At 43.7% G+C, this 25,893-nt stretch overlaps 1 protein-coding gene across 3 annotated transcripts in view; it reads right to left on the bottom strand.

Annotated features, from left to right (window-relative positions):
• Positions 1 to 25,893, bottom strand: part of ETV4 (ETS variant transcription factor 4) — a 117,958-nt gene that overhangs the window by 65,721 nt on the left and 26,344 nt on the right. For 2 of the 3 annotated variants that reach the window (XM_033917293.1, XM_033917292.1), the window contains exon 5: positions 18,297 to 18,350. In XM_033917293.1, the coding sequence (XP_033773184.1) occupies positions 18,297 to 18,350 (54 nt within the window). Of the gene's footprint in view, positions 1 to 18,296; positions 18,351 to 24,630; positions 24,635 to 25,893 lie in introns of all 3 variants that reach the window. The other variant, XM_033917294.1, reaches the window with a different exon arrangement.

The raw sequence follows: 25,893 nt of genomic DNA, 5'->3' as shown, positions 1-25,893 counted from the left end.
TAGGTTATAAATGGTATATAAATCCTTAGGGTGAACATGCCCTCTTTTTAAGAGAACTGCCTAGGCGTCCGGACAGATTTTCAAAACCCAGCACTTTGTCTGGTTTTTGAAAAGCGTTGAGATCGGGGCCACATCTGGAGGGCACCTGCACGTATGTAATGTGGTGATGTCACACACACGCGCGCACGCATACGTATGACATCATCGCATCGCCTCCATGCCCTCCAGACGTGGCCCCAAAGAGACGAGGCTTGTGATGGCCCAGAGTTGTGGCGTGGAACGAGGCATGGCTGTGGGCGGGACCGGGGCAGGGCCACACATCCTCTTTTTCAATCCTGGTAACCCTATAAATGCTGAAATAAAATAAATAAATCCCCCTGGTAGGTTTTAAGGCTTCTCAGATCAGTCCCCCTCCTGTGTTTCGGCAGTATACATAGCACTCTGGATACAAGCTTGAGTCATGCACACAGTCTCTCTCCCACATTCAAAGGGTTTCAGTTCTAGGTCACACGAGGGCTTTCCTTTGTCTCCCTGACCTGAACACTGGTCATCCCTAGGCAATGCTTTGGATTTTCATGAATGAATCAGCGGAAAGCAGAAACCTCAGCACAGGAAAGGGGCATTTCCACTTCTAAGGACAAGGTCTTGAGCAAAGAGAGGGTGGAGGAAGCAGACAAAGTGTGCAGAAAGAGCTAGACTTAGGTTACACACCTCCTCTATTGCCCCAGCTCAGCTGTACAATATCTGGTTATGATCTGAAACCATTTTGGAACTGAAAGAGATGGAGGGAGGGAGGGAGGTTGCAAGATTTTTGTGGCTTGTGGCCCATAGGCAGGTTTTGCAGGGATTTCAACATCCCTAGTGCGAGGGGGCTGTCCTGATTTCATGGGCCTTCCAAGACCGAGCTGCATGAAGAGAAATTTAATCCAAGATGTGCTGGGGAGGGGGGGGGAGTGTCACATGGGAGAGGGAAAAGATAAAAGCTATTTAGAGAGAGAAAATCTTCCTGCGGCCTCCATTTTTTTTTTTTTTTTACTTCAGCAAGGCCTACAGATCATAAGCATTACAAACAGGGCCTAATCATCCATAACAATCAATAACACAAGATTAACAGCAAACCTGCTGCGCTGTTACTGCCCTGAGGGTTATATACACTGTCCAGTGACTACCCTTCCCCAGAGCTAAGAGCACCACCACAGGGGTTATTTCAAAGGTCTACCCGTCTGCTCACTCACTTTCCACTGCCCCTCCCACCCCTACTCTGTACCCAGACACTTTACTGTACAGCAATCCTAGCATTAATTGCCTTTTACAAAGGAGCAGAAGGGGTGGAGAGGCTTGCAAGTAAATCAGTCATTTGCCATTGCCCAATCCCATCGTGGCTACCTATATTTCACTAAATCTACATTTATACTCTAGGGATTATGGTTATACTGGTAAGTCCGGCTCTCGCTGTGTGCTGCTAGCCGTACGATCCATCCATATCCAGCCGTATCTGGTGATGAGGGGCTTCTTGAGATGATGATGGGGAATTTGGAAAAGGCAGAATAAAGTTTTGAAGGCAGCTAACAAGTTTATTCTTAATGCTTTATTGTTAAGCCCCAAAAATTGGAGGGGGGGGGGGACTTCTTTTCCCCATAGCAACCCGATGCACTCCTGTTTTTCCTACTTAATGCACATGTGGACAAGCAGTTCTGATTTCCCCCAAGAATACCTACAAGAATTACTCATTCATGCATGCAGCGTCATATACATCTCCCTCCCTTCTACTCCCCCCCCCCTCTCCGTGATATACTTTGATTCAAAATGGTTGGAGCAGCTAAGGAGGACAATATCAGACTCCAGTTTTCTCCTCGTGATTAAAACAAAAATAGTAGAAACCACAAAGGAAGCCTCCTTACAGGATTTGGTTTACTGCCATCCAGCATGGAGGGTTAGATCTATCCTCGAATGCAAAACTCATCCAGAGGGAAGGTCATCTATAACGGTTCTAATCTCAAAAGCTCCTGCACAGTTCTGCTTTGGGATGGCTCTTATAATTGTCCAAAAGGGCTGGAGAAGATTGCAGGCTGCCCATCTACAGGCTAGCCCTACCTTTAAAGGGGCAGAGTAACACACTGCTTTCCACAAGGAACAAACCTTGCCGAGACTCAGAGCTGGCCAAAATAGCTTGTTCTTCCATTCTCCATTAACAATTACAGCTTGTGACAAAGAAAAAACCAACCCCAAAACATTACCCTCTGCAAGCTAAATCTCTCCCTGTATTTGGCCATCTGCGAGTCTCAGAAATTTTGCGCAGAAGCCAAGGTTAGGAAAGCTCTTTCCGGCATGGAGCAGCAGGGGCTAATGGGGAGGGACAGAAGTGGAAGGTTAAAAAAAAAAAAAAAAACCATTTCAAGACACACATTAGAAAGCACTTGTTACTTAAGAGAATATGGAATGAGCAGTAATGGCCTATGAGTAACGGAAAGGTCACTTCAGAGGCACAGAGGCAATTAGATATTGCAGGGGGAGGGGCTGGCGGAGAATGGATTGAATGGGGAACAATCTCCAAAATGCCACAGCCCAGTTTTATATCTTGCATTATTGTTGCAAGCACATACCAGTCTTACTAGTTGAAAGATGGAGGGGGGGAGGCCCAATATTCAGCGTTTTGCCGACTGCTGCCTTTAAATCCAGAAATTTTATGCAGAGTCATGTCCGGGCACCAGCTCTGAATTTCTGGGTTTCTGGAGCTGGCCAAGTGCAATATTCAGAAACTCAACAGGCTACGGGATTACTGCTTAAAGATAGGACCTATTAATGAGGTTAAGTACTGAACAACGGCACTTAACTAAGTTCCAACTTCATCCCCAAAATAGCTGGTTTTCAGTTTGGTGCCAATTATTTTCAGCAGAACTAACCAGTTGAGCGCTACTGAAAATGAGCCATTAACCCCGAGCAGGCTGGCTAAATTGTTTTATCGACCCTGGGATTGTTAAAGGGTCATTTTCATAATGGCCACACGGTCGCTAAGGCACCTTTTATTTGAACCACTTTACAAAATGCATGATTAATTTTTTCGCACTAATTTGCACTGTGAAGATACACTTGTACTTTCCATTTCAAAGCATTTTGCAAACAATCGCACATCCATTTTCTGACAATGCTTTTTATTCATGCTAACCCAATGGAATGTTGGAAAGAAATTAAACACATGGGGTCAAAATGCCTAATGGTCTTAGTAAAAATGACTGAAAACTCAACAGAATGGACCCAAATTTAGCAGAAGGAGAAACCCAGGAAGACCCATGGAGGTCAAAAGTTGGACAGACTAGAAATAAATTCCCCTAAAAAGAACATAAGAATAGCCTTACTGGGTCAGGCCAATGGTTCATCAAGCCCAGTAGTCCATTCTCATGGTGGCCAATCCAGGTCACTAGTACCTGGCCAAAACCCAAGGTGTAGCAATATTCCATGCTACCGATCCAGGGCAAGCAGAGGTTTCTCTATGTCTTTCTCAATAACAGACTATGGACTTTTTCTCCAGGAACTTGTCCAAACCTTTCTTAAAACCAGCTATGCTATCCGCTCTTACCACATCTTCTGGCAACACGTTCCAGAGCTTAACTATTCTCCGAGTGAAAAAAAAATTTCCTAAAATTGGCTTTAAAAGTATTTCCCTGTAACTTCATCGAGTGTCCCCTAGTTTTTGTAATTTTTGACGGTATGAAAAATCAATCCACATGTACCCGTTCTACTCCACTCAGGATATTGTAGACGTCAATCATATCTCCCCTCGGCCGTCTCTTTTCCAAGTTGGTACCGAAGCAGAAGATGGTTTTTGAATCTGCATCTGTGGAAATTGACATAGTCAATGGTACAGAGGTGGAACCGAAAAGCTTATTGTGTTGTAGTTGTCTTGACTTTAAAGACCTCTTCTATAAGGTGGAACAACGTGAACAGGACTTGGAACGATGTGCAGGGCCAAGGCACTGAAGGCCCCAGCTGTGGGGATCAGTGGCTGATATGGTCCTGCTACACTGAGTGGACTGCTTACAACTACTCAGTGGCTTAGTCATTGATGGAAACACCACCGACGTGAAGACAAAGAACTTAATTGTCCAGGCAGATCAAGTAAATTGTATGCTGAAAACTGTTTGATGCTCCAGGCCTGAAAAAAGGCTCTGAGATGCCCAAATCAAAAAGTTAACTCCAAATAAAGAAATAATGGAACCGGGAAGAAGAAAAATAAAGAAACTGAAAAACTATGAAGAAAGATGGCAAAAATAATGGGAAGGCAGAAAAAAAACCTGACACTTTCCATCGCACTTGGAAGAGCTCCAAGTAGAGTGCTTTCAGTTCCATGGACAACTGATGGTCCCGTGAGCCAACGTCAGGCAGGAAGGCTCCAGCGCTTGCGTGGTACAGGCAGTCTCAAAGTTTGAAAATTTCTTAAAGTGACGGCATACTTTTTCCACTGTCCGGACCGGGCTCTGTGGATGACATCACCCATACGTAAGAATATGCTGCCTGCTTGTCCTAGGACAGGGGTAGGCAATTCCTGTCCTCGAGAGCAGGAGCCAGGCCAGGTTTTCAGGATAGCCACAATGAACGTGTATGAGATGGATTTGTATGCACTGCCTCCTTGAGATGCAAATCTATCTCATGCATATTTACTGTGGATATCCTTAAAACCTGACCTGGCTCTGGCTTTCGAGGACCGGAATTGCCTACCCCTGGCCTAGGACAATGAAAAAAGCTATACTTGTGGCTTTTGGATAAGTGCATCTATGCACTGTGTTCATTACACAATGAAATGCATTTGCTTTTATTTCTGCAGTGTTGCAGTAAATGCTGAACATAACTTCTTGGATTCCCAGTTCAATTTGTGTTTTCAAATTTCTCGCTCCAGTTTGGGATCCCTTGTTCTTTATTTGGTGAGGGTCTGTTTGTATTTTGTGCGTGGCTGAGGTGCGATATTTCTTTGCATATAGTTTCTGTGTTGAGATCTGTAGCAAATCTGCCTGCTTTGTTTGACTAGAGGTAGGCGTTCTGGTGTTTTAGGTCCACTGTAATATTTTTAGAGTTGCCCATTCAAAGGTTATTGCTGGGGGGGGGAATTCTGTGCCTCAGAATTTGCTCAGAATTTTGTCCTTGCTTTGCAGAATCCTGCACAGGTAACAGAGGGCAGAAAAATGGTCAGGTCTCTGATCCGACTGCTCATAGAAATCCTCCCTCCTCTACCCTGTTTATGCTACAACGTATTTGTATCTCTGACCACCATCTGTTAACTTTCACTGTTCATCACCCACCCCTCAGACCAGGCCAATCACTACTAATCTGCTTAGGAACCTTCAGGCTATTGTCTCTGCCACCCTCTTCAACACCTCGGGCATCCCTCCCCCTTCAACAACTATGTTATACAAGTCTGTCAATGAAGCTGTCTTCTCCTATAACAGGGGTAGGCAATTCCGGTCCGCGAGAGCCGGAGCCAGGTCAGATTTTCAGGATCTCCACCATGAATATGTATGAGATGATTTGCATACACTGCCTCTTTGAGATGCAAATCTATCTCATGCATATTTATTGTGGATATCCTGAAAACCTGACCTGGCTCCGGCTCTCGAAGACCGGAATTGCCTACCCCTATCCTATAACATCATTCTCTCATAGATACCCTTGATCCTATTATTTCAAGTCTTGTAAGGGCGCCAAACTCCAGCCCTGGCTGACCTCCAGCATCTGCTACCTGCGCTCAATTTGCTGAACGTCTTTGCTTAAATCCCACACACATGCAGACTTCATACACTTCAGATTCCTGCTGATCTCCTTCCAGTCTGCCCTCTCACTTGCCAAACAAGAATACTATGCCCATTTAACTCTCTTAGATGTAACCCTCACTGTCTCTTTGCCACACTAAATTCTCTACTCAAAATGCCCTCACCTCCAATTCTCCCTTCACTTTCTCCTCAGACTATGACCGAGTTCTTCTACAACAAGGTTCAGAAGATTCACCTTCTCAACCAGTCACCTCCCCCTACCTTCTGTCCCTTCTGCCAACCTCCCCTCAACCCCTGCCACCTTTTACTCCTTTTCTGAAATCACTGAAGAGGAAACTGCACATCATCTCTCCTCCTTCAAACCCACTACCTGCTCCTCTGATCCGATTTCCACCCACCTATTCAGCGCTCTCTCTCCTGCTGTCATCCGTCCTATCTGTCACATCCTCAGTCTATTACTCTATTACACTGCAATTATTCCCAATGTCTTCAAGCATGCCATTGTTACACCTCAAAAAACCCTCACTAGACCCCATGTGTGCCCTTCCAACTATCGCTCCATCTTCCTCCTCTTCTTATTCAAGCCAGTTGGACGTTTTGTTCACCGCTGTTGCCTGGACTTCCTTTCATCTCAAGCTATTTTTGACCCTCTTCATCCACTCCATTCTACGGAAACCACCCTTACTTAGTCTCCAAAGACCTGTTCCTGGCCAAATTCAAAGGCCTCTACTCTTCTCAATCTATCTGCTGCTTTTGACAGTTGACCGCCACGTATTTCTTGATACGCTATTCTCACTGGGATTCCAGGGTTCTGTTCTCTCCTGGTTTTCTTACTACCTCTCCCACTGACCTTTCAGTGTATACAACGGATCTTCCTCCACTGCTAGCCCACTATGAATCAGTGTGCCTCAAGGCTCTGTCTTGGGACCTCTCCTTTTCTCCCTCTGATCTCCTCCCATGGTTTTCAGTATCACCTCTATGCTGATGACTCCCAGATCTTCCTGCGGGGATGCGGAGTCATCTCTCCGAGTCAGAGCGGAGGGAGTGATTAGGAAAGTATGGTCGCAGTTTGGCTGCTATGTAGGTTGGGGTATTGTGGTGGAAAATTTTATGTGCCATTACTAGGGCTTTGAAGGGTTTTTATATCATGATCTTTTGTTCTAGAACATTTTGCCCACTGAAAAACGTCTGCTTCTTCCACCATTATTGATGCCTTTGAGGTACCAGAATAATTATCGATCCCCACTTGTCAGTTCTCCACTTTAGGCATAAGTTATATATGTCATGGAGCAGGTTTTACAATATTTTGGTATTGTTCTGACAGTCATGTTTGATATGAATCTTCAAACTGAGCTTTCCCAGTTTAAGAAACATCTTAAGACATATTTGCTCTATCAGGCTTATTGAGTAGTATAGGGAAGGGCTTCTGATAAAGTACTGATGCTGGACATTTGGAGTGATTGAAACATGAAAGCAGATAAAGGCCAAATGGCCCATCCGCAGAAGCCATTATCTCTTCCTCTATCTAAGAGATCCCACGTGACTCTACCAGGCTTTCTTGAATTCAGACACAGTCTCTGTCTCCACCACCTCTTCCGGGAGACTATTTCACTCATCTACCACCCTTTCTGTAAAAAAGTATTTCCTTAGATTACTCCGGAGCCTATCACCTCTTCTTAACTTCATCCTGTGCCATCTTCATTTGAAAAAAAAAAGACTCACCTTCTGTATATTAATGCCACAGAGATATTTAAACATTCTATCATATGCCCTCTCTCCCGTCTTTCTTCCAGAGTATACATATTAAGGTCTCTAAGTCTGTCCCCATATACTTTATGATAAAGACCACTAACCAATTTTGTAGCAGCCCTTTGGACAGATGCCATCCTGTTTACATATTTTTGAAGGTGTGGTCTCCAGAATTGTGCACAATTAAATGAGGTCTCTCCGGAGTCTTATACAGGGGCATCAAGACCTCCTTTTTCCTACCGGCCATTCCTCTCCCTACGTACCCCAGCATCCTTCTAGCTTTTGTCGTTGTCATTTCAACCTGTTTGGCCATCTAATAATCATCACATACTATCACACCCCAAGTCCTGCTCCTCTTTGGGCATCTGGAAGATGAAGAGAGGAACCATGTTAACCCACTACAAAACCAGTTTGGCTGAGCAGAGCGGTTAGGTGGAGCTGGCTTAGTAAAGGTAAAAGTTACGTTCAGAAAGATCACATTAACAACAAAACTTCTGTTTTCTCTTCCAACAGATTTTAGCAGCCTTTAGTCTTTATTTACCGAGAGGATCGAGGATTCTATTATTGGCATAATCTGAAATCAAATCCTATTATATTGACCGAAGGGCTCAGAGAACATCTTAAAAGACACTTCTCGCCAGTACTTCCATTGGAAAAATGAAGACCCACCCAGGAACGCAAGTCACTTCAGCTTTTGCAATTCCTTGGTGTCTTGGGACATGCCTGCTGTGACTCACGGTAGCAGCAGAGTATGTGCGTGTGAGGTGGGGAGTGGGGGAGGGAATCGCACCGAGGCAACAGGGCGGTATGTATCAAATTTGTTCCTGTATCAGACCAAAGGCACCAGAAGGGTAACAAATGCAAAAAAAATGTCATTGAAAGCCTGCTGCCTGCCTTGGTTTCTGAAGATGTATCTGGTCCTAGACCAAATGGTTTACACTTGTATATTTACACCAAAGCCTACTCCCAGATCTGCTAAACATTTTTGGTTTGTAAGCCTTCTTTGGATAGAAATCCAGTATAAACAAGCTGTCAAGCCAAGCTGGGAAAAAATATCTAATAACGGGTGGGGGAGGGGCGAATGGTAGGAAACTCGAGAAGCAGCCCAAATCCTGAAAGCCAAAACCCGGGTTCTGTGGTATGGCATTAATAACCCAGAGCGATAAAACAAAGAAAATAAAACACAAGTAAATAAAAATATGTAAACACCTACGCAGGCTGAAAGAATGAGGAGACGGTCTTCTAATTACATCCAGAACGGAGCTGAAACAATATCTCACATTCATGCAGGCAAAGCTGAAAAACCTGCTGCAGTACTTCCTGGCTGTTCCGTTGTCCTCTCTGCTTCATTTGCTGTTTACACAACTGGTCCCGGACTCATTTTAGCTTGGGCCAGAGGACCTATTAAGCCTCTGGATGGGACCACCAACACAGACTTCCTCCTATCCTTACCCCAGTCTTCTCCTGGGTTGCCAAAGCATTGTAATGTCAGCAAGTTGGGACAAGGTTGGCAGAAAGTGGAAAACTTTCACATAAAAACTATTGTGAAAAGATTTACGATGCATGGATATCGCACTCCACTCATGACATTGAGGCTCTGGCCCTATATGAGCTCAGGAGCCATGGAAGATCAGATCCAATCATACTTGTACAGAAGACCTCCAAGGATCACTATTTATTTAGTCATTCAATTTCTATATCGTTCTCCCAGGGAAGCTCAGAACGGTCAGGTAGTCAAGCATTTTTCCCCGTCTGTCCTGGCGGGCTCTCAATCTAATATACCTGGGGCAATTGGGGACCGAGTGGCCTGCCAAGGGTCACAAGGTACAGCATGGGTTTGAATCCTCAACCACAAGGGGCTGAGGCTGTAGCTTCAATATCTGTGCCACATTCTCAGACATAGTATGGTAGAAGACAGCATGGGAAATTAAGCATTTTATTTAGAGAAATATTCAGAGAGAATGACATGGGGACAAATTTGTCCCCGACTCCGCCAGATCTATCTTCATTCCCATCCCATCCCCGCGAGTTCTGTCCTAATCTGTACAAGCCTCAAACACTTATGATTTTAAAGTGTTCGAGGCTTTCTAAAGACGCCTTTAGTACCTGAAACCATTGGTCTTCCCTGATGTGCAGCAACATTTACAGACTGAGCACCACAAACGCTTCCTATGAAGCACCCACCTCCCATATGTATCTTCCCCTCCCCCCACTTTTATCTCAATGTAATTTAATTCCCTGGTGTGTTTTTTTCCTACTTTTCATGTAAGATTTGTCGGGAAAAAACACTCCTCTCTCTTTATTATACCATACCTTGTTTTTATGTTTATTTTAAGTTATATTTATAAAACTTATTGTAAACCATTTAACCAATAATTGATAGACAGTATGTCAAAAATTAATAAACGGAAAGCTTGCAGGGATGGGACAGGGACAGGATGGGGAAACATAGTAAGACCCGAGTGGTCCATCCTGTCTTCCCAACCATACAAGCTCCATAAATTCATTTAGTTTAAATGGTCCTTTTCTTTAGATATTTCTGGGCTTAGGTTCTATCTACTGAAGTCTCCGTCAAAGCTCACTCCAGGCCATCTTAACCATCCCAGCCATCGAAGCCCTCCCCAGCCCATCCTCAACTGAATGGCCATATACGGGACAAAGGCCTGCCCAGTACTGGCCTTAGTTCCTTCAATGTATATACCCATTATTTTCTGATTACAAATCCTCTGTGTTCATCCCATACTTGTTTGAACTCTATCACTGTTTTCCTCTCCACCACTTCCCTCGGGAGCACATTCCACGCATCAACCACCCTCTCCGTAAAGAATAATTTTCTAACATTACTCTTGAGTCTACCAACCCTCAACCTCAAATTGTGCCCTCTGGTTTTACCATTTTCCTTTCTCTGGAATAGATTTTGTTCTACATCAATACCTTTCAAGTATTTGAACGTCTGAATCATATCTCCCCTGTCCCTCCTTTCCTCTAGGGTATACATATACAGTCTCTTCCTCATATGTCTTTTGGCACAAACCTCCTACCATTTTCGTCACCTGCCTCTGGATCGCTTCAAGTCTTCTTATGTCCTTTGCCAGATACGGTCTCCAAAATTGAACACAATGCTCCAAGTGGGGCCTCACCATCTACCTGAACATCCATGACGCCTTTCATTCCCATAGACATCCCCCACAAAGCGCCACAATACACTAAGTAAATCCATACACAAGACCAACTATCCCAATGATCTCCAGCAGGCATGGGTAGAGATGCCAAGAATGGACCATCCTAAAGAGTGAGATTTGTTATGCCAAGGAATGATTTAAGTGTAGCATTACTTTACAAATGAATCAAGGCAGCATTAAAATGATACTGGCTTTTCTTTGGAGCCTCTGAAAGAATTCGGACAAAGTGGGGAGCAATCTGGGTAAATTTTTTGAGCTGAAAATTGTCTTCCACCCAGGAATTAAAAGTACTGTATATACATCAGTTTAGATTGTAAGCTCTTTCAAGCCGGGACCGTTTTCTTACTCTGTGACTCTGTACAGCGCTGCGTATGTCTGGTAGCGCTATAGAAATAATTAATAGTAGTTTCTAAGCACGTGTAAAAGGAGAAGCAATAGGCAGGAAAGCGTGCTCAGATTTCCATTTACTGGTTGAACTACTTGGTAAACTTCTCTAAGGCTTCCCCTCTCATGAAAGCAGTGCTCAAGGTCATCAGTGCACTGGTAGTGAACCTCCGACGAATGAAAGCGTGTGAGGGTGAAAAAGCTCACACTCCTATTGAACTAAGGAGTGAGACTTGGCACCTCTTCATATGTGGGAGAGGGGGGGAGAATTCAGATGAAGCATTCTGAGCAGTCAGAGGCTAAATTCTATCAAGGGTTGTCCATTTCAATACCAAGAAGGCACCTATTTGGATCCGGTTCTATAAGGAAAAGTAGATGCAAACTATTCTATAATGAAAAGCTGGCATTTACTTTTCCTTATCCAACAGAATCCAAATAGGAAGGGACATAGCTAGACGCCTCATTTTGGATGGACATAAGCTCAAAGTGGGTGGGCATGAGAGCCTCGCCTCTGCCTTGCATCTCTTCACCTCACCCCACCCTAAGCAAGATGGTAGTTCCACTCCTCCAATCCCCCAGTACCTTTTAAATCTTTATTTTATTTATTTAAAACATTTATATCCTGCATATCATCAAAATCTATGCAGGTTACAATACACTGTACATACAGATGTATTAAAACAGACAACTTCACACATTAAAATCATACACAAAATTTATCAATAAAATACTGCAAATATATTTCTCCTTTCATAAATTACCAAAAGCCTCCTAAAAAAAATAAGCTTTCAGCGCTTTTCAGTGGAAGCTCCTTCCTGTTGCTCTTGCTGACCTCAAGCCTAACCTCTGATGCAATTTCCTGATCCTGCAATCAGTAAGTTGTGTCAGAAGGAAGGCTTGGGGTCAGCGCGAGCAGAAAGTACGAGCTATGATTCGCTGCCGGTGAAGAACTGAAGGGCTTACAAAGGTTATGAGGGGTTTGGGGGAGTGGCATTAAGAGACTCCCAATCATCTGAGGGAGGGGAAAGACAGAGAGAGATGCGGGAGAGAGTTTTGCAACCAGTAGTGTTGTGTAGTAACTACCGTATACACTCGAATATAAGTCAAGACCCCCATTTCCCCCCTCGACTTGAATATAAGACAGGGGCTTAATATTCAAGTGCCCTGCCAGGCTCTGCACCCAGTCCCCCCTCCCTCACTGCCCTGTACCATCTCTCTCCCAATGCCTTGGAGGCCTCCAGCGCTGGGCTGGGATATGAGGGATCCTCCGTCTCCCATCCCAGCCAAATCCCCCCTTCCCCCCCCCCCCCCCGATTCCTCAGTGGCCATGTAGTGGGCCTACATTATCCCACAGTTCTAAGCAAGGCACAAATTATTAATATATGCATGATAAAACAATACACAAGACAAAACATTCAGAAAATCGTTAAAAAATTACATACCGCTTTAGATGGCTAATACAACTCAATAATAATACATAACAATGCAATCATAAAAAAAACAACAGTATGCCTAATACACTAGCAATATACACAAGAAACAAGGAAATTTTATCTGCGTTATAGTAGCCTGAAGAATAGCGAGGCGAATGTGACAAGAAAAACCAGGAGAGTGGCCTCCATAACCAAATAACGAACAAAGCAAACCGTGGAGACTTTCAAAGCACAAGTGGACTCGATTAATTCAGAACTCTGCTTTAATTGGGAAGTGGCTTGACACTAGAGAGTTGCGCGGGGACAGAAAACCCACCCGTCCCCGCCAGAATCCCCTCCGTCCTCACAAGGAATCCCCTTCCTGCCCACCCCTTCCCCCCATAAAAAGCAATTACTTCATCAATTCCACAGTTTCTTTTGTGTTTGCGCTTCTGTTTTCCTTGTGGAATCTCTTTGGTGGAACCTTTTTTTTTTTGTTTTCTGTTCAGGTAATCGGTTAACTTATAAACCCCCTCTTCAACTAAGGCACGCTATCTGATTTAGCGTGCGTTAAATGCTAAAGTGTCCATTATATTCTATGGCTGCGTTAGCCATGAGAGATTCCGGAATGTTACTTTATTTTTAAAAATTCCCTTCATGAGTATACACTAGACTAGACGACACGTGCGTCATGTACGCAAGAGTCTATCCATGTTACGAGTGTCAGCTTGCGTAAGGATGCAACTGTCCAGTCAAGCAATCAAGGCTTTGTTACTGGTTGAATCTCCTTATCTTTGCGAACTTGGATTTTCAGCTCTGAGAGATGGTAGATGATGAAATGTGCGTTTTGCTCGTCAACTAGTGAGCCGCATTTTGAGTTCATTTGCGCTCAAACAAGCCCATCCGCTGCACCGATTTGCAATTCCATTCTATCTCCTTTAGTTTCACCATTGTTACAATTACCCATACATAGCTTAAAAAACGTCAGACAAATAACTCTCAAATGTATTTTCTTGTTGAGTTTTGCAGTTTTATAATATCAATTATAATGTGCCAAGAAGAACATTTGCTCTGTTTAGTGCTGCCGGAGCTAAAAAGAGTTTGAGAGACACTGGTCTAGACGCAATACAACTGAAGAAAAGATAAGACAACGTTCTTGACGAGCGTGTAATGCATGGAAAGGTTGCTAAAGGATAATTAGTGAAGACAAATAACATGGTAGTATTATAATCTAAAAAAATCATTAATAGAGTTTGAACTGAAATCAGTTTAGTACTGGTAAGCATGCTAATGACACACTTGATGGAAAAGGAAGAGGGCTGCTTTATTCTGTTGCGTCTATAAGTGTTTTAACCTATAACTTGGGATACCTGCATAGAAGAAAACGGTTAGGGCTCTTCAGCTTGGAAAAGAGACAGCCGAGAGGAGATACGATTGAAGTCTACAAAATCCTGAGTGGAGTAGAACAAGTGGATCGATTTTTCACTCCATCAAAAATTACAAAGTCTAGGCGACACTCGATGAAGTTACAGTGAAATACTTTGAAAACCAACAGTAGGAAATATTTTATCACTCAGAGAATAGTTAAGCTCTGGAACGCGTTGCCAGAGGTTGTGGTAAGAGCGGATAGCGTAGCTGGTTTTAAGAAAGGTTTGGACAAGTTCCTGGAGGAAAAGTCCATAGCCTGTTATTGAGAAAAATATGGGGGAAGCCACTGCTTGCCCTGGATCGGTAGCATGGAATGTTGCTACTTCTTGGGTACTAGTGACCTAGATTGGCCACCATGAGAACGGGCTACTGGGCTTGATGGACCATTGGTCGGACCCAGTAAGGCTATTCTTATCAAGCTTTGATAATATTAGAAATACGGGGGACAAAGGATAATTCAGAGTTTATGATCAATCACAGATATTTTAAAAAGGAGACAACTGGAGTCGCACTTGAATAAAACAAACAGGATGTCCATAATGGCATTCTAGGCCAGTTATAAAGCAACATACCGCTGTCTTAGAACAATTAAGTTAAGATGGTGACATTGAAGCCAGTCCACAATTGACCAGGACTTGGGTGTGATTGTATGTGATGATCTTAAGGTGGCCAAACAGGTTGAAAAGGCGATGGCGAAAGCTAGAAGGATGCTAGGATGCAAAGGGAAAGATGGCCTATAGGAAAAAGGAGGTATTGATGCCCCTGTATAAGACACTGGTGAGACCTCATTTAGAATATTGTGTACAATTCTGGAGACCCCACCTTCAAAAAGATATAAAGGATGGAGTCGGTTCCAGAAGGTGGCTCCTAAAATGGTTGGTGGTCTACTTCATAATGCGTACGGGGACAGACTTAAAGATCTCAATCTGTATACTTTGGAGGAAAGGCGGGAGAGGGGAGATACGATAGAGATGTTTATACATGGCATAAATATGCACGAGACGAGTCTTTCATTTGAAAGGAAACTCCAGAGTGAGGGGGCAAGGTATGAAGTTAAGAGGCGTCAGGCTCAGGAATAAAATAAGGAAATACTTTTTTTACAGAAAGGGTGGCAGATGTGTGGAATAATCTCCTGCTAGAGGTGGTGGAGACAGACTGACTGAATTCAAGAAAGCATGGGATCTCTTAGGGAGAGGAGGAGATAGTGGATGTTGCGTATGGGCAATTTGGCCTTTATCTGCCATCATGTTTCTCTGTTTCAGTCATTCAAAATGGCCAGCATTGGCACTGCACTACTCCATAACCCTGAGAGAACAAATACATCCCAAGATGTTTCTTAAACTGAGAAAGATTATTTATAAATAGTGTGTATTCATGGTATAAAATGTATTTTATAAAGACCAAGATTTATTGGGAACCATCAATGTACACACAGGTTCCCTACTCCTCCATTGAACCAGATAGGAAGCAGTGTTCAATAATCTTAATTAAGTCCACTAACGTGATCCAATGAAACAAAAATAAAAAAATAATAAGAGGATTGTTTTACAAAGTACTAGAATTGTTATAACACGTTTCCCGCAGATTGTTAACAATGAAGATTCATGTCAAACATGACCGTCCAAGGACTACCAAAATAATGCGGAACCTACTCTATGACAGGTATAACATACGCCTAAAGCAGAGAACTGACCGGTAGTTCTCATAATGACATTGTGGTTATGTCATGGTAGGCGCCTACTGGACTGATCCTCAAACCTGCCCCTATGATAATTTTGAAAACTATTTCAATTACAGGGAACAATTTTGGATTTTTACATTGCGTTCTGTTGCTTCCGAGGGCCTCAATAAACAAAACAGAATGGATGGCATTGGTATAGCTCAGCTCTTAACTAAACTTAAACTTGAGTTTATAGATCATGTCATCTCTATACCAATAAAGCTAGACTTGGTTTACAGTAAATAAAATAGAAAAGAAATCGTGAGATGAAGACTTTACAATTTTGAGAATAGCCAAGTTTTTAGATATTTACAAAAAGTTTGAAGAGAACTTAGTTCTCTCAACCACGGAGATATCATTCCATAATTCAGTTATTTTGAATTTTTAAAAAAAAGAGAGACTTCCCCATTTTACCAGCAGAGGCTATGCCTTTCAGAGAAGGGAAGGACAATTTAAGTTTTTGCACAGTTCTAACCCAGTGGTCTGAGAAACTCAAACCCTTTGCAGGGCCACATTTTGGATTTGTAGGTCCTTGGAGGGCCTCAGAAAAAATAGTTAATGTCTTATTAAAGAAATGACACTTTTGCATGAGGTAAAACTCTTTATAGTTTATAAATCTTTCCTTTTGGCTAAGTCTTAAGAATAATCTTGTCGTTTATAGCTAAAGAGGCATATGATCAAGAAACTGTTTCATTTTACTTTCGCGATTATAAGAAAAATATCGAGGGCCTCAAAATAGTATCTGGCGGGTCACAAGTTTGAGACCACTGTTCTAACCAGACCAAGTCTTTTAGAATTCCAAGACAGAGGAATTAGGAAAGGACAAATGCCAAACAAGATTTTAAAGGCTATACAGGCACATCTGAAGTGTATCCTGGAGAGTATGTCCAGCAGCAGCGATACATGCTCTCTGATTGGTTTGCTGAAGATCATGTGATTCTGTTTGAAAGGGATTAAAAGCTTCTTGAAAAAAAAGCCACAGGCATCTTGGAATGGTTTGTGTGAATGAATCTGTTGGGTTCTGTACTACTGTTGGACAAGTTATTTCATTATATGACCTCATATTGTTCTATTTTTAACATGATTTTTGTATTCATAACTGCATGGCAAAACATGAATTCATGCCGGCGTTAAATGTCTCCTGTTATTGACTTCTGCTTGTAAAGATAAGTTCTTTTATTATACTGAGAAAAAAAAATTAAAATACTTAATACAGAAGATTGAAAGTAGGAATAAATAACTGGATCGATGACAAATAAGAATTTAGTCAAACTATCTTTCCCCTCGTTAAAAGGCATCATGTATGCAGGTAAATTAGGGAAATCCCTTTTCTTCAAATTCACTGAGCTTTGGAACAACCTCCCTGCCCCGCTGCGGAACCTAGGCTCATTCCAATTATTCAGGAAGCATCTGAAAACCTGGCTTTTTATCTATTTAAAATGTAAAGCTAGCTATCCTCTTCTTAACCTCTAATTTCTCATTATATCCTCTCATTTATTGAATTACCTGTAAACCGTGTCGAGCTCTATCTTTATGGAGATGATGCGGTATACAAACTTAAGGTTTAGTTTAGTTTACCCAATTGTTGAATATGGAGAATGGGTACTCAGCTACAATTTGCCTTCTGTATTCCCCCCACAGCAGGGCACTCACTGTCCCGTTCTTCTTCAAAGCAATGCGTTCCTATATGTATGAGAATATTGCCACTGAAGTCTGTCAGCATAGCTATTGCTAGCAATCAGCATTTTCAGTTGGCATAACTAATGTCAGCAAAGGTCTATGGGAAAGTATATCAATTTGACTCTGGAATGTTGATGCAGAATTCTGTGCTCCTGCACAGAATTCACATCCATTAAGCATCCAACCAGACTGGATTGTTTATCAAGAAGATAGGCTGCTTGAATGGGACAAAGAAGCCAGAGACTAATCCCATCTACCATGCCTGCAAGTATCACACCCTCCTTATCAATTAAACTAACCATTGTTTCAAACAGTTTACAATTTCTAAACAGAAAGATAAAGGGAAATACAGGAGTTTCTATATTCAGAATAAGATTCCAAGCTATAAAAGCCTCCTCTCTGCAACACACATACATCTTTCTTTCTTTCTCTCTCTCTCTGGCCGATCTCTGGAACCCGCAACTTAGACCATCACCCCATCACCCTTTCTCTCTCTCTCTCTCTCTCTCTTTTCCTCTGAACTCTGTAAGGCAGGGAAACTGCTTTGCTCTCTCATTAATTGTAATGCTTATGAATATTGCTTTTCTGTAAGCCTATTTCTATAATATATTCTTTATGCAATCACCTCTGGCTGTGTTTCTTATTGGATTCTACTCCTGGTGAATCTTCTGTGAGGGAACTGAACCTGGGACCTGGCGTTTGTAAGGGCGCCTCTCACGTAACCCCTACAACCTAATATTGAGGGGGACCTGACACTCCAAACCTTACAAAGTCCACAGGGATGCATGATGTGGAAAGGAGAAACTTAAAAATGGCTGACATAAAGGCAATGAAAAACGTGGATCTCCAGGAACTGAATTTAAAAAAAAAAATCTTAACTCCTGAATGTGATCATTAGGTGCGCTGATCACTGCACAGTGTGAGACACCATCCTATGTTCTCCCCCCACCCCCCCCGACACATCAAGCATAATACTCACAGTTCTCCGAGTGGAAGTCCGGAACAAACTGCTCATCACTGTCTGGGACCTGGGCTGCAAAAAGGGAAAAAACAGACAAATTAGTCGTTCACATGACGGCCTGAAAATTTTCACTCAGCATATTAAATGATTTCCTGCAGCATAGTTATTTCATCCTTTCCGGAGACCAGAATCAGTAAACCCAAACCTCAGACTCACAGAGACTCCAACTAGTAATACTGGGTTTTTTGCTTTTTGTTCTGGATCTAAAATACTGGTAAATGTAACTTATAAAAAACATTATTTTAGGTCTAGGACAAAAAAGCATAAATTGATAAATTTACTGTATGTTATGTTGAAGATGGTGGTGTTACATTTTTACCAATTCCACAGCCCTGCTGAAGTTAGATTCTCAAAACTTTGAAGTAAAAAAACGATGGGACACTGTTGCAGCGATTTCAAAAAGGCGAGTCATTCTCAAAAAAAAACAAACCCACGCGTGCAAATGAGGTTGGCGGAGAGTAGCGAAGGTTCGCTAGATTTACATGAGATGAGTCGCTGGTGATAGTGACCGGCACACGTACAGAATACACCACAAAAGAGGCGTAAATGTGCGCATGTGCCGAGAAAAGCAATGCCGTAAGTACACATATCGCATGCGTGCCTTACTGGAGCATAATATATGTTCACGACACATGCGGCTGTAGACACTGGATGCTCGTGTCGCATAAACAGATAAAAACTACTATAATTCATGTAAATCTTTGTAATTTTTTTTTTTTATGTCAAATTTTATCATGAACCACAGCCAGAAACATAAGACAGCTATAACATACGCGCTTAAGAAGCGTGCTTTTGACCACCCCATCGAGGGGACACTCGATGAAGTTACAGGGAAATACTTTTTAAAACCAATAGAAGGAAATATTTTTTCACTCGGAGAATAGTTAAGCTCTGGAACGCGTTGCCAGAGGATGTAGTAAGAGCAGTTAATGTAGCTGGTTTTAAAAAAGGTTTGGACAAGTTCCTGGAGGAAAAGTCCATAGTCTGTTATTGAGAAAGACATGGGGGAAGCCACTGCTTGCTCTGGATCGGTAGCATGGAATATTGCTACTCCTTGGGTTTTGGCCAGGTACTAGGGACCTGGATTGGCCACCGTGAGAACGGGCTACTGAGCTTGATGGACCATTGGTCTGACCCAATAAGGCTATTCTTATGTTCTTATAGACAAAGGAAATAACAATGCAGTAATGTTTGTGGCCAATCCGCTGCAGGCTGTGGTATCTCTTATTATGACGACACAAGAATTATCCTGTTGCACATGGTTTTCCAAACCTGGCCTGGAGAACCCACAGTCAATTCAGTTTTCAGGATAGCCACAACGAGTACAAACAAGATTAATATGTGTGTTCAAAGCATGCAAATGACTGCAAGGTTCCTAGGTCAGGCATCTGAAATCCTGCCAAAGCATAGCAAATTTGCGGCCTTAAAAAGGCTTTGTATGGTCTTGGAAGCTCCCTGAATAGGTTCTGCTTAGTTCCCATAACCAGTGCTGTAATCTGCAGAGGATCACTGGTTTCTTCAGGACCAGTACTGCTATCAGAACTAGGATTACCATATGGCTCCAGAAAAAGGAGGATGGATTGAGACATATGGGGTTTGTTCCCATTGAAAACAATGGAAGTAAAACCCGGATCCCTCAATCTGCCCTCCTTTTTCTGTACACTAAGAACGCTACTCTACCCGGCCATGTGGAACATCCCACGTCCGCTTGTCTGCGCTGCAGTTGGCTGGGGCTTAAGATGCAGATCCAGCACCAATTAGGAGAAGATCTACACCAGGTCAGACCCTGTAAAACCTGAGGTGCAACATTTGCAGAAATTTGAGGCACCTTGCTCAACCAAACACCATAGTAAACAGTACGGTTGCTGACCCTGCTGGGGGGGGCTGCTTCCTTTCCCATTGCTCTGTGATCGTCCTGCACACCCTACCCTAAAAGCGGAGAGTGGCTGGATTTAGAACCCATGGAAGAAGGTTCTGGAACAGCCTCAGGGCTACTGCTACAATGAGCAGACTAGAAATAATGGGACGGGGGTAGGTGTTTGGGAAATCTCTAGGTCAGTGTGCCCCGGAGGATTCCAGGTGTGCCACAAGGTGTCGGCAAGGAGGAGATGCACTATCGCTCTCCGACTGCTGACAGGACGTGCCTCTCGCGGCAAGAGGCACATCCTGGAGTCAGTCGGCCGGCAGATCTCCTCTCCTTCTGCAGCACCCCCTCACCGGTGGCTAATAGAAGACTCAAGGCCACGGCTGGAGGTCCTCAGAGATTAGTGTGCCGCAGCTTAAAATGTTTGCGACACATTGCTCTAGGTAATTGCCAGATTTAGTAAATGGCACTTAAAACAAGGTACTCGAAGCTATTTTAGAAAAAAAGGACAGTCCTGGCTTACATCCCCAGTATTCCAGAACGCTGTGCTCACATTTTCAGAATGCCCCCGTCCAATCCGTGCTCTTCTCCCCTTTTAGGTTGCGAGCCATGGGATTTGGGTGCTCCGCAATATAGGTATGCCCGCAACTCTAACTGACACCAGCTAACACCAGTAAACTGCTAGCGTCCATTGACTGCTTACTAATGGCTCATTAGCCAATTACACAGGTTTGCACCCAAGTTTGTGTGACCAGTATAGAATCCAGGATATTTATTTATTCAGTGTTCTTTCCCGTTCTCCCAAGGGATCTCAGAATGGTTTACATGAATTTATTCAGGTACTCGAGCATTTTTCCCTGTCTGTCTCGGTGGCCTCACAATCTACCTAATGTACCTGGGGCAATGGGGGGATTAAGTGACTTGCCCAAGGTCACAAGGAGCAGCGGGGGTTTGAACCCACAACCCCAAGGTGCTGAGGCTGTAGCTTTAACCACTGCACCACTCTAGAAATCAAAATGTAGAAGTGAGCCAAGTATAGGACAATGAAGCCATTGTGACATCACTGATGAGGCTGGCTCTTATTGGTGGAATGAGGCATTACGATGTCACGGACAATCAAGCCATTGTGATATCACTGATGAGGTTGGCTCTTATTGGTGGAATGAGACATTATGATGTCACGGACAATCAAGCCATTGTGATATCACTGATGAGGTTGGCTCTTATTGGTGGAATGAGACATTATGATGTCACAATACCAGCTCTGGTTATCAGAGACTAAAACTTTTCACACTATTTATTTATTCAGTTTTCTATACCGTTCTCCCTGGGGAGCTTAGAATGGTTTACATGAATTTATTCAGGTACACAAGCATTTTTCCCTGTCTGTCCCAGTGGGCTCACAATCCATCTAATGTACCTGGGGCAGTGGGGGAATTAAGTGACTTGCTCAGGGTCACGAGGAGCAGTGGGGGTTTGAACCCACAACATCAGAGTGCCGAGGCTGTAGCTTTAACCACTGAGCCACACTCCCAGCCGTAGCTCTAACTAACTGGAACTAAAAGAAAACTAGTGATCCAGAAAAAAAAAAAAATTCAATCCTCCTCTAGGATATAATATTAATGCTGAAATAAGAATACTTTTACCTTAGGCCTGTCACGGTAGCAAAAAGAGGGTGAAGGGTGAGGGGTGATGGAGAACAAGATGAAATTGACTTGAAGAAACCAGAACAATGCAGTAAGTTATTCATTCCAAGGCCAAAGCAAACCAGGAATAAGAAGACATACTTCTAGAAACTAGATTTTTTTTTTTTCTTAGATTTGTTTTAAACATCTTCTCGATTCTGTCTTCGCCCACTTCCTCCCTCTTGAGGAAGCGATCAGACCTTGACCCGAATGAAAAGGCAAAGAGTTAATATTAAGTGCATCGAGCGTGTTTCCATGCCAGGAACTGCATTTGACTTCTATTGCTCCCAGAGTTCAGAGTTTGCCAAGGTAAACATTCCAAGCCTCCTTCTACATCGGAAGCCACAGAAATGCCCGTGGCTTCCAAAGCAAACGAGAGCACTGCCAGTCACTGACGCAGGGCAATGTCTAAGTCCCCCTGATTTAAAGCCTGCCCTTATTTTTTTTTGCCATCCTCTGCAAGTGCCTCAGACGATGGCAGAGTCGATCAAAAAAGGTGACCACCTATTCAAATGTAAGCACCCTGAGAATCCAGTCCACTTATTCTTCTATAGCTGCGCCAGTCCTGGTTTTGCACAACCCCCTCTCCCCTTTCACGTGTATGAGCTTGTAGTTTTGATCTCTGAATTACATGGTCACATTAATGATTTTAATTCTGCCTTCTACAAGAAAATGGGAACTATAAGCCCATACATTCAAACAGATTGCTCCCAGTAGCTTGAAAGATCTGATAAAGCAGTAGGATGGTGAAGAGTGGCCTAATGGTTAGAGCTGAGGCCTCAGCACCCTGAGACTGTGGGTTCAAGCCCAGCGCTGCTCCCTGCAACCCCGGGTAAGTCACTTAACCCCTCCACTGCTCTAGGTACATTAGGGAGATTGTGATCACCTCTCTCCCCTTTTATTTTCAATATCTATATGTCCACCTTGAAGCTTTTCCATCTCTTCCCCCCTTTGAAACACTGTATATATATCGTCTATTCATTGAAAAAACATGATCACATTACTGAGGCTTCATCAATTCTCATTGGCTTCCAATCCAGGAAAGAATACAATTTAAATTCTACTGTATACTATTTAGAACTATAAATGGAGACAGCCCAACCTACCTAAACGACCGCCTCATCCAAACCACCTCTACCAGGCATAGAAAAACACACACCCCATTCACTTACCCCCCAATCAAAGAAGTAAAATGGAAAAAACTATACAACGGACTACTGGCCACTCAGGCAGCAAAGATAGACAGCCAAGTCTCCAACCTATTGATAACGGTGTCAGGTCAAAAGCGCACCGGGACAAAGGCGCGCACAGACAATTGAGCGCAGTGTGGAGGCACGCGCTGCAGAAAATTACAGTTTTTACGGCTCCGATGGGGGGGCGTGGGGGGGAACCCCCCACTTTACTTAATAGAGATTGCGCCACGTTGTGGGGGGGGTTGTAACCAGTGTTCCCTCTAAGCGGGCGGGTGTTGTGAGCAAACTTTTTTCACCGTGAGCCAAAAATATCGGGCGCCAGCAAGTTATGAGCCAACTCGCCCGATTCTCCTCTCGCCGCCCTGCCATCTGCCGTACGCCTCTTCCGATCGTGCGCTGTGACGAGAAACGTGTGCGCTGCGATGTAATATTTTGTGCGCCAGCGCACACCAGCGCAGCTTAGCGGGAACACTGGTACTTCAAATGGTTTTATTTATTTCCCCAAATTTATTTTTGTTATACGCATTGAAAATATTTGATATTGCGTTTAAATCAAAATCTCAATAAACTTGAAACGAGTGCCCGTGAGATTGTGGGAGGGTTAAATACTCAAAACTTAGAAGTTTTTGCTACGCCAGCTTTCTGGTATCTTTACATACAGTGGCGTACCTAGCATATGTAACATCCGGGGCCCATCATTTTTTGGCACCCCCCCCCATCTGTAAGAAAAACATGATTTTTAGTAACAAACCACACGTCACACATGAGTACCTAGGAAAAGGCAGCATCTTACATATTGCAGTGAGCAGTACATCAATACACCCATTGTAAAACTAAACAAGCCAGACCAGCACAGATCAATCCTACACCGTCAATCCTAACAGAAAACCATGTCTTTCGAACACACAGAACACAGAAAACACCTTCGCCTAGTAAGGAATATGTAATCACAAACTAACCCCTCCCTCTTTTACAAAACTGTAGTGTGGATTTTAGCTACGGAGGTAACAGCTCTGATGCTCATAAAATTCTGAGCATCAGAGCTGCTACCACCAAGGCTGGTGCTAAAAACGCTTCACAGTTTTGTAAAAGGGGGGATAAAATAAAAATACATAGACAAAGGTTAAATTGAACCAGCAAGAAGCTGGACTCTGCATACAATGCTTCACAGAAACAGTGACACATGTCTCCTAAAGCAATAAATAAATAGAAATTTTTTTCTACCTTTGTCTTCTGTGGTTTCTCCTTTCCTCATCTTCTTGTAACTCTCTTCCTTCCATCCACTGTCTGCCGTCTCTCTTCCCCTATATGGCATCTTCTCTCCTTCTATGCCCCTTCCAGAAACTGTATGCCTCCCCCTTCCATCTCTCCTTTCACCCCATTGGTCTGGCATCTCTCTCCTCGCCTTCCCTCTCCCACACCTCTCCTCATAGTCTGGTATCTCCCCTTCCCTGATTCTCTGGCATCTCTCTCCTTTCCTTTTCTTCCATCTTTCGCTCCCCCTCCATGCTCTCACATCTCCCCCTTCCTTTTCCCTTAGACTGGCATACCTTCCTCCTACGCTCCAAGCCCTGGCATCTCCTTTAATTCCCTCCCTCATCTTCCTTCTCCCTCCAGCTGGGTACCGCAACCCTCTTCCCTGCAGCTCTGCACTTCCCCACAATTGCCATGCTTCGGTTCCTCTTCTTCCTTCCTTCCTCCCCCCCCCCCGCGGGACCCTGCGACACCATCAACTCTTACTCCCTCTAATGTCGGCCCTGCAGCTCCAGACTTCCTCGCACCTTCTCCCCTCCCCTTTGGATCGCTATTATTTTAAATGTTATAGCCGCGGAGCTGTATCCATCAGTGGAGATGTCTAACCTCGGCCTGCCCCGGAACTCTTACTGCAGCAGCCGCCCGTCTAGGCAGGAACAGGAAGTCACTGTTGCAGTAAGAGTTCCGGGGCAGGCCGAGGTTAGACATCTCCACTGATGGATACAGCTCCGCGGCTATAACATTTAAAATAATAGCGATCCAAAGGGGGAGGGGAGAAGGTGCGAGGAAGTCTGGAGCTGCAGGGCCGACATTAGAGGGAGTAAGAGTTGATGGTGCCGCAGGGTCCCGCGGGGGGGGGGGGGAGGAAGGAAGGAAGAAGAGGAACCGAAGCATGGCAATTGTGGGGAAGTGCAATCCCCCCAATGCGTCCCCTTACCTTACCGACGCGTGTGTGCGCTGTGAAGAGAAACTTTGCGCTGCGATGTAATATTTTGTGCGCGAGCGCAGGCCAACGCAGCTTAGCGGGAACACTGGTTGTAACCCCCCACATTTTACTGAAAACTTCACTTTTTCCCTGTTTTTAGGGAAAAAATTAAGTTTACAGTAAAATGTGGAGGGTTACAACCCCCCAAACCCCCCACAACGCCGGCGCGATCTCTATTCAGTAAACTGGGGGGGCTCCCCAACAAAAACCCCCGTCAGAGCCCCTAAAAACTGTAATTTTCTTTGGCGTGCGCCTCCGTCTTGCACTCAGTTGTCGGCGCGCGCCTTTGTCTTTCGCGGGGTTGTCTATGAACCATTGACAACAACCCCAGACTACAAGATGTTCAGAAAGGAAATAAAAACTAAACTCTTCAAAAAATCCCTTAATAAAGCTTAATACCATGATAAAGCTTAACCCCCCTCTTACCATCCCCTCCCTAACCCCAGATCCTACTTTTCCCTCTCTTGGAAACCTTCTCTGATCTAACGTTGTAACCCTTCTTCCATAACTCTTTTTGTAATCCGCTTTGAACCGAAAGGTAATGGCAGAATAGAAATCTGTAATGTAATGTATA

Source organism: Geotrypetes seraphini, chromosome 13, assembly GCF_902459505.1.
Source record: "Geotrypetes seraphini chromosome 13, aGeoSer1.1, whole genome shotgun sequence".
Classification (NCBI taxonomy): Eukaryota; Metazoa; Chordata; class Amphibia; order Gymnophiona; family Dermophiidae; genus Geotrypetes; species Geotrypetes seraphini.
The sequence above is the reverse complement of the archived record's forward strand: the minus strand, read 5'-3'. Positions and strand labels throughout refer to the sequence as shown.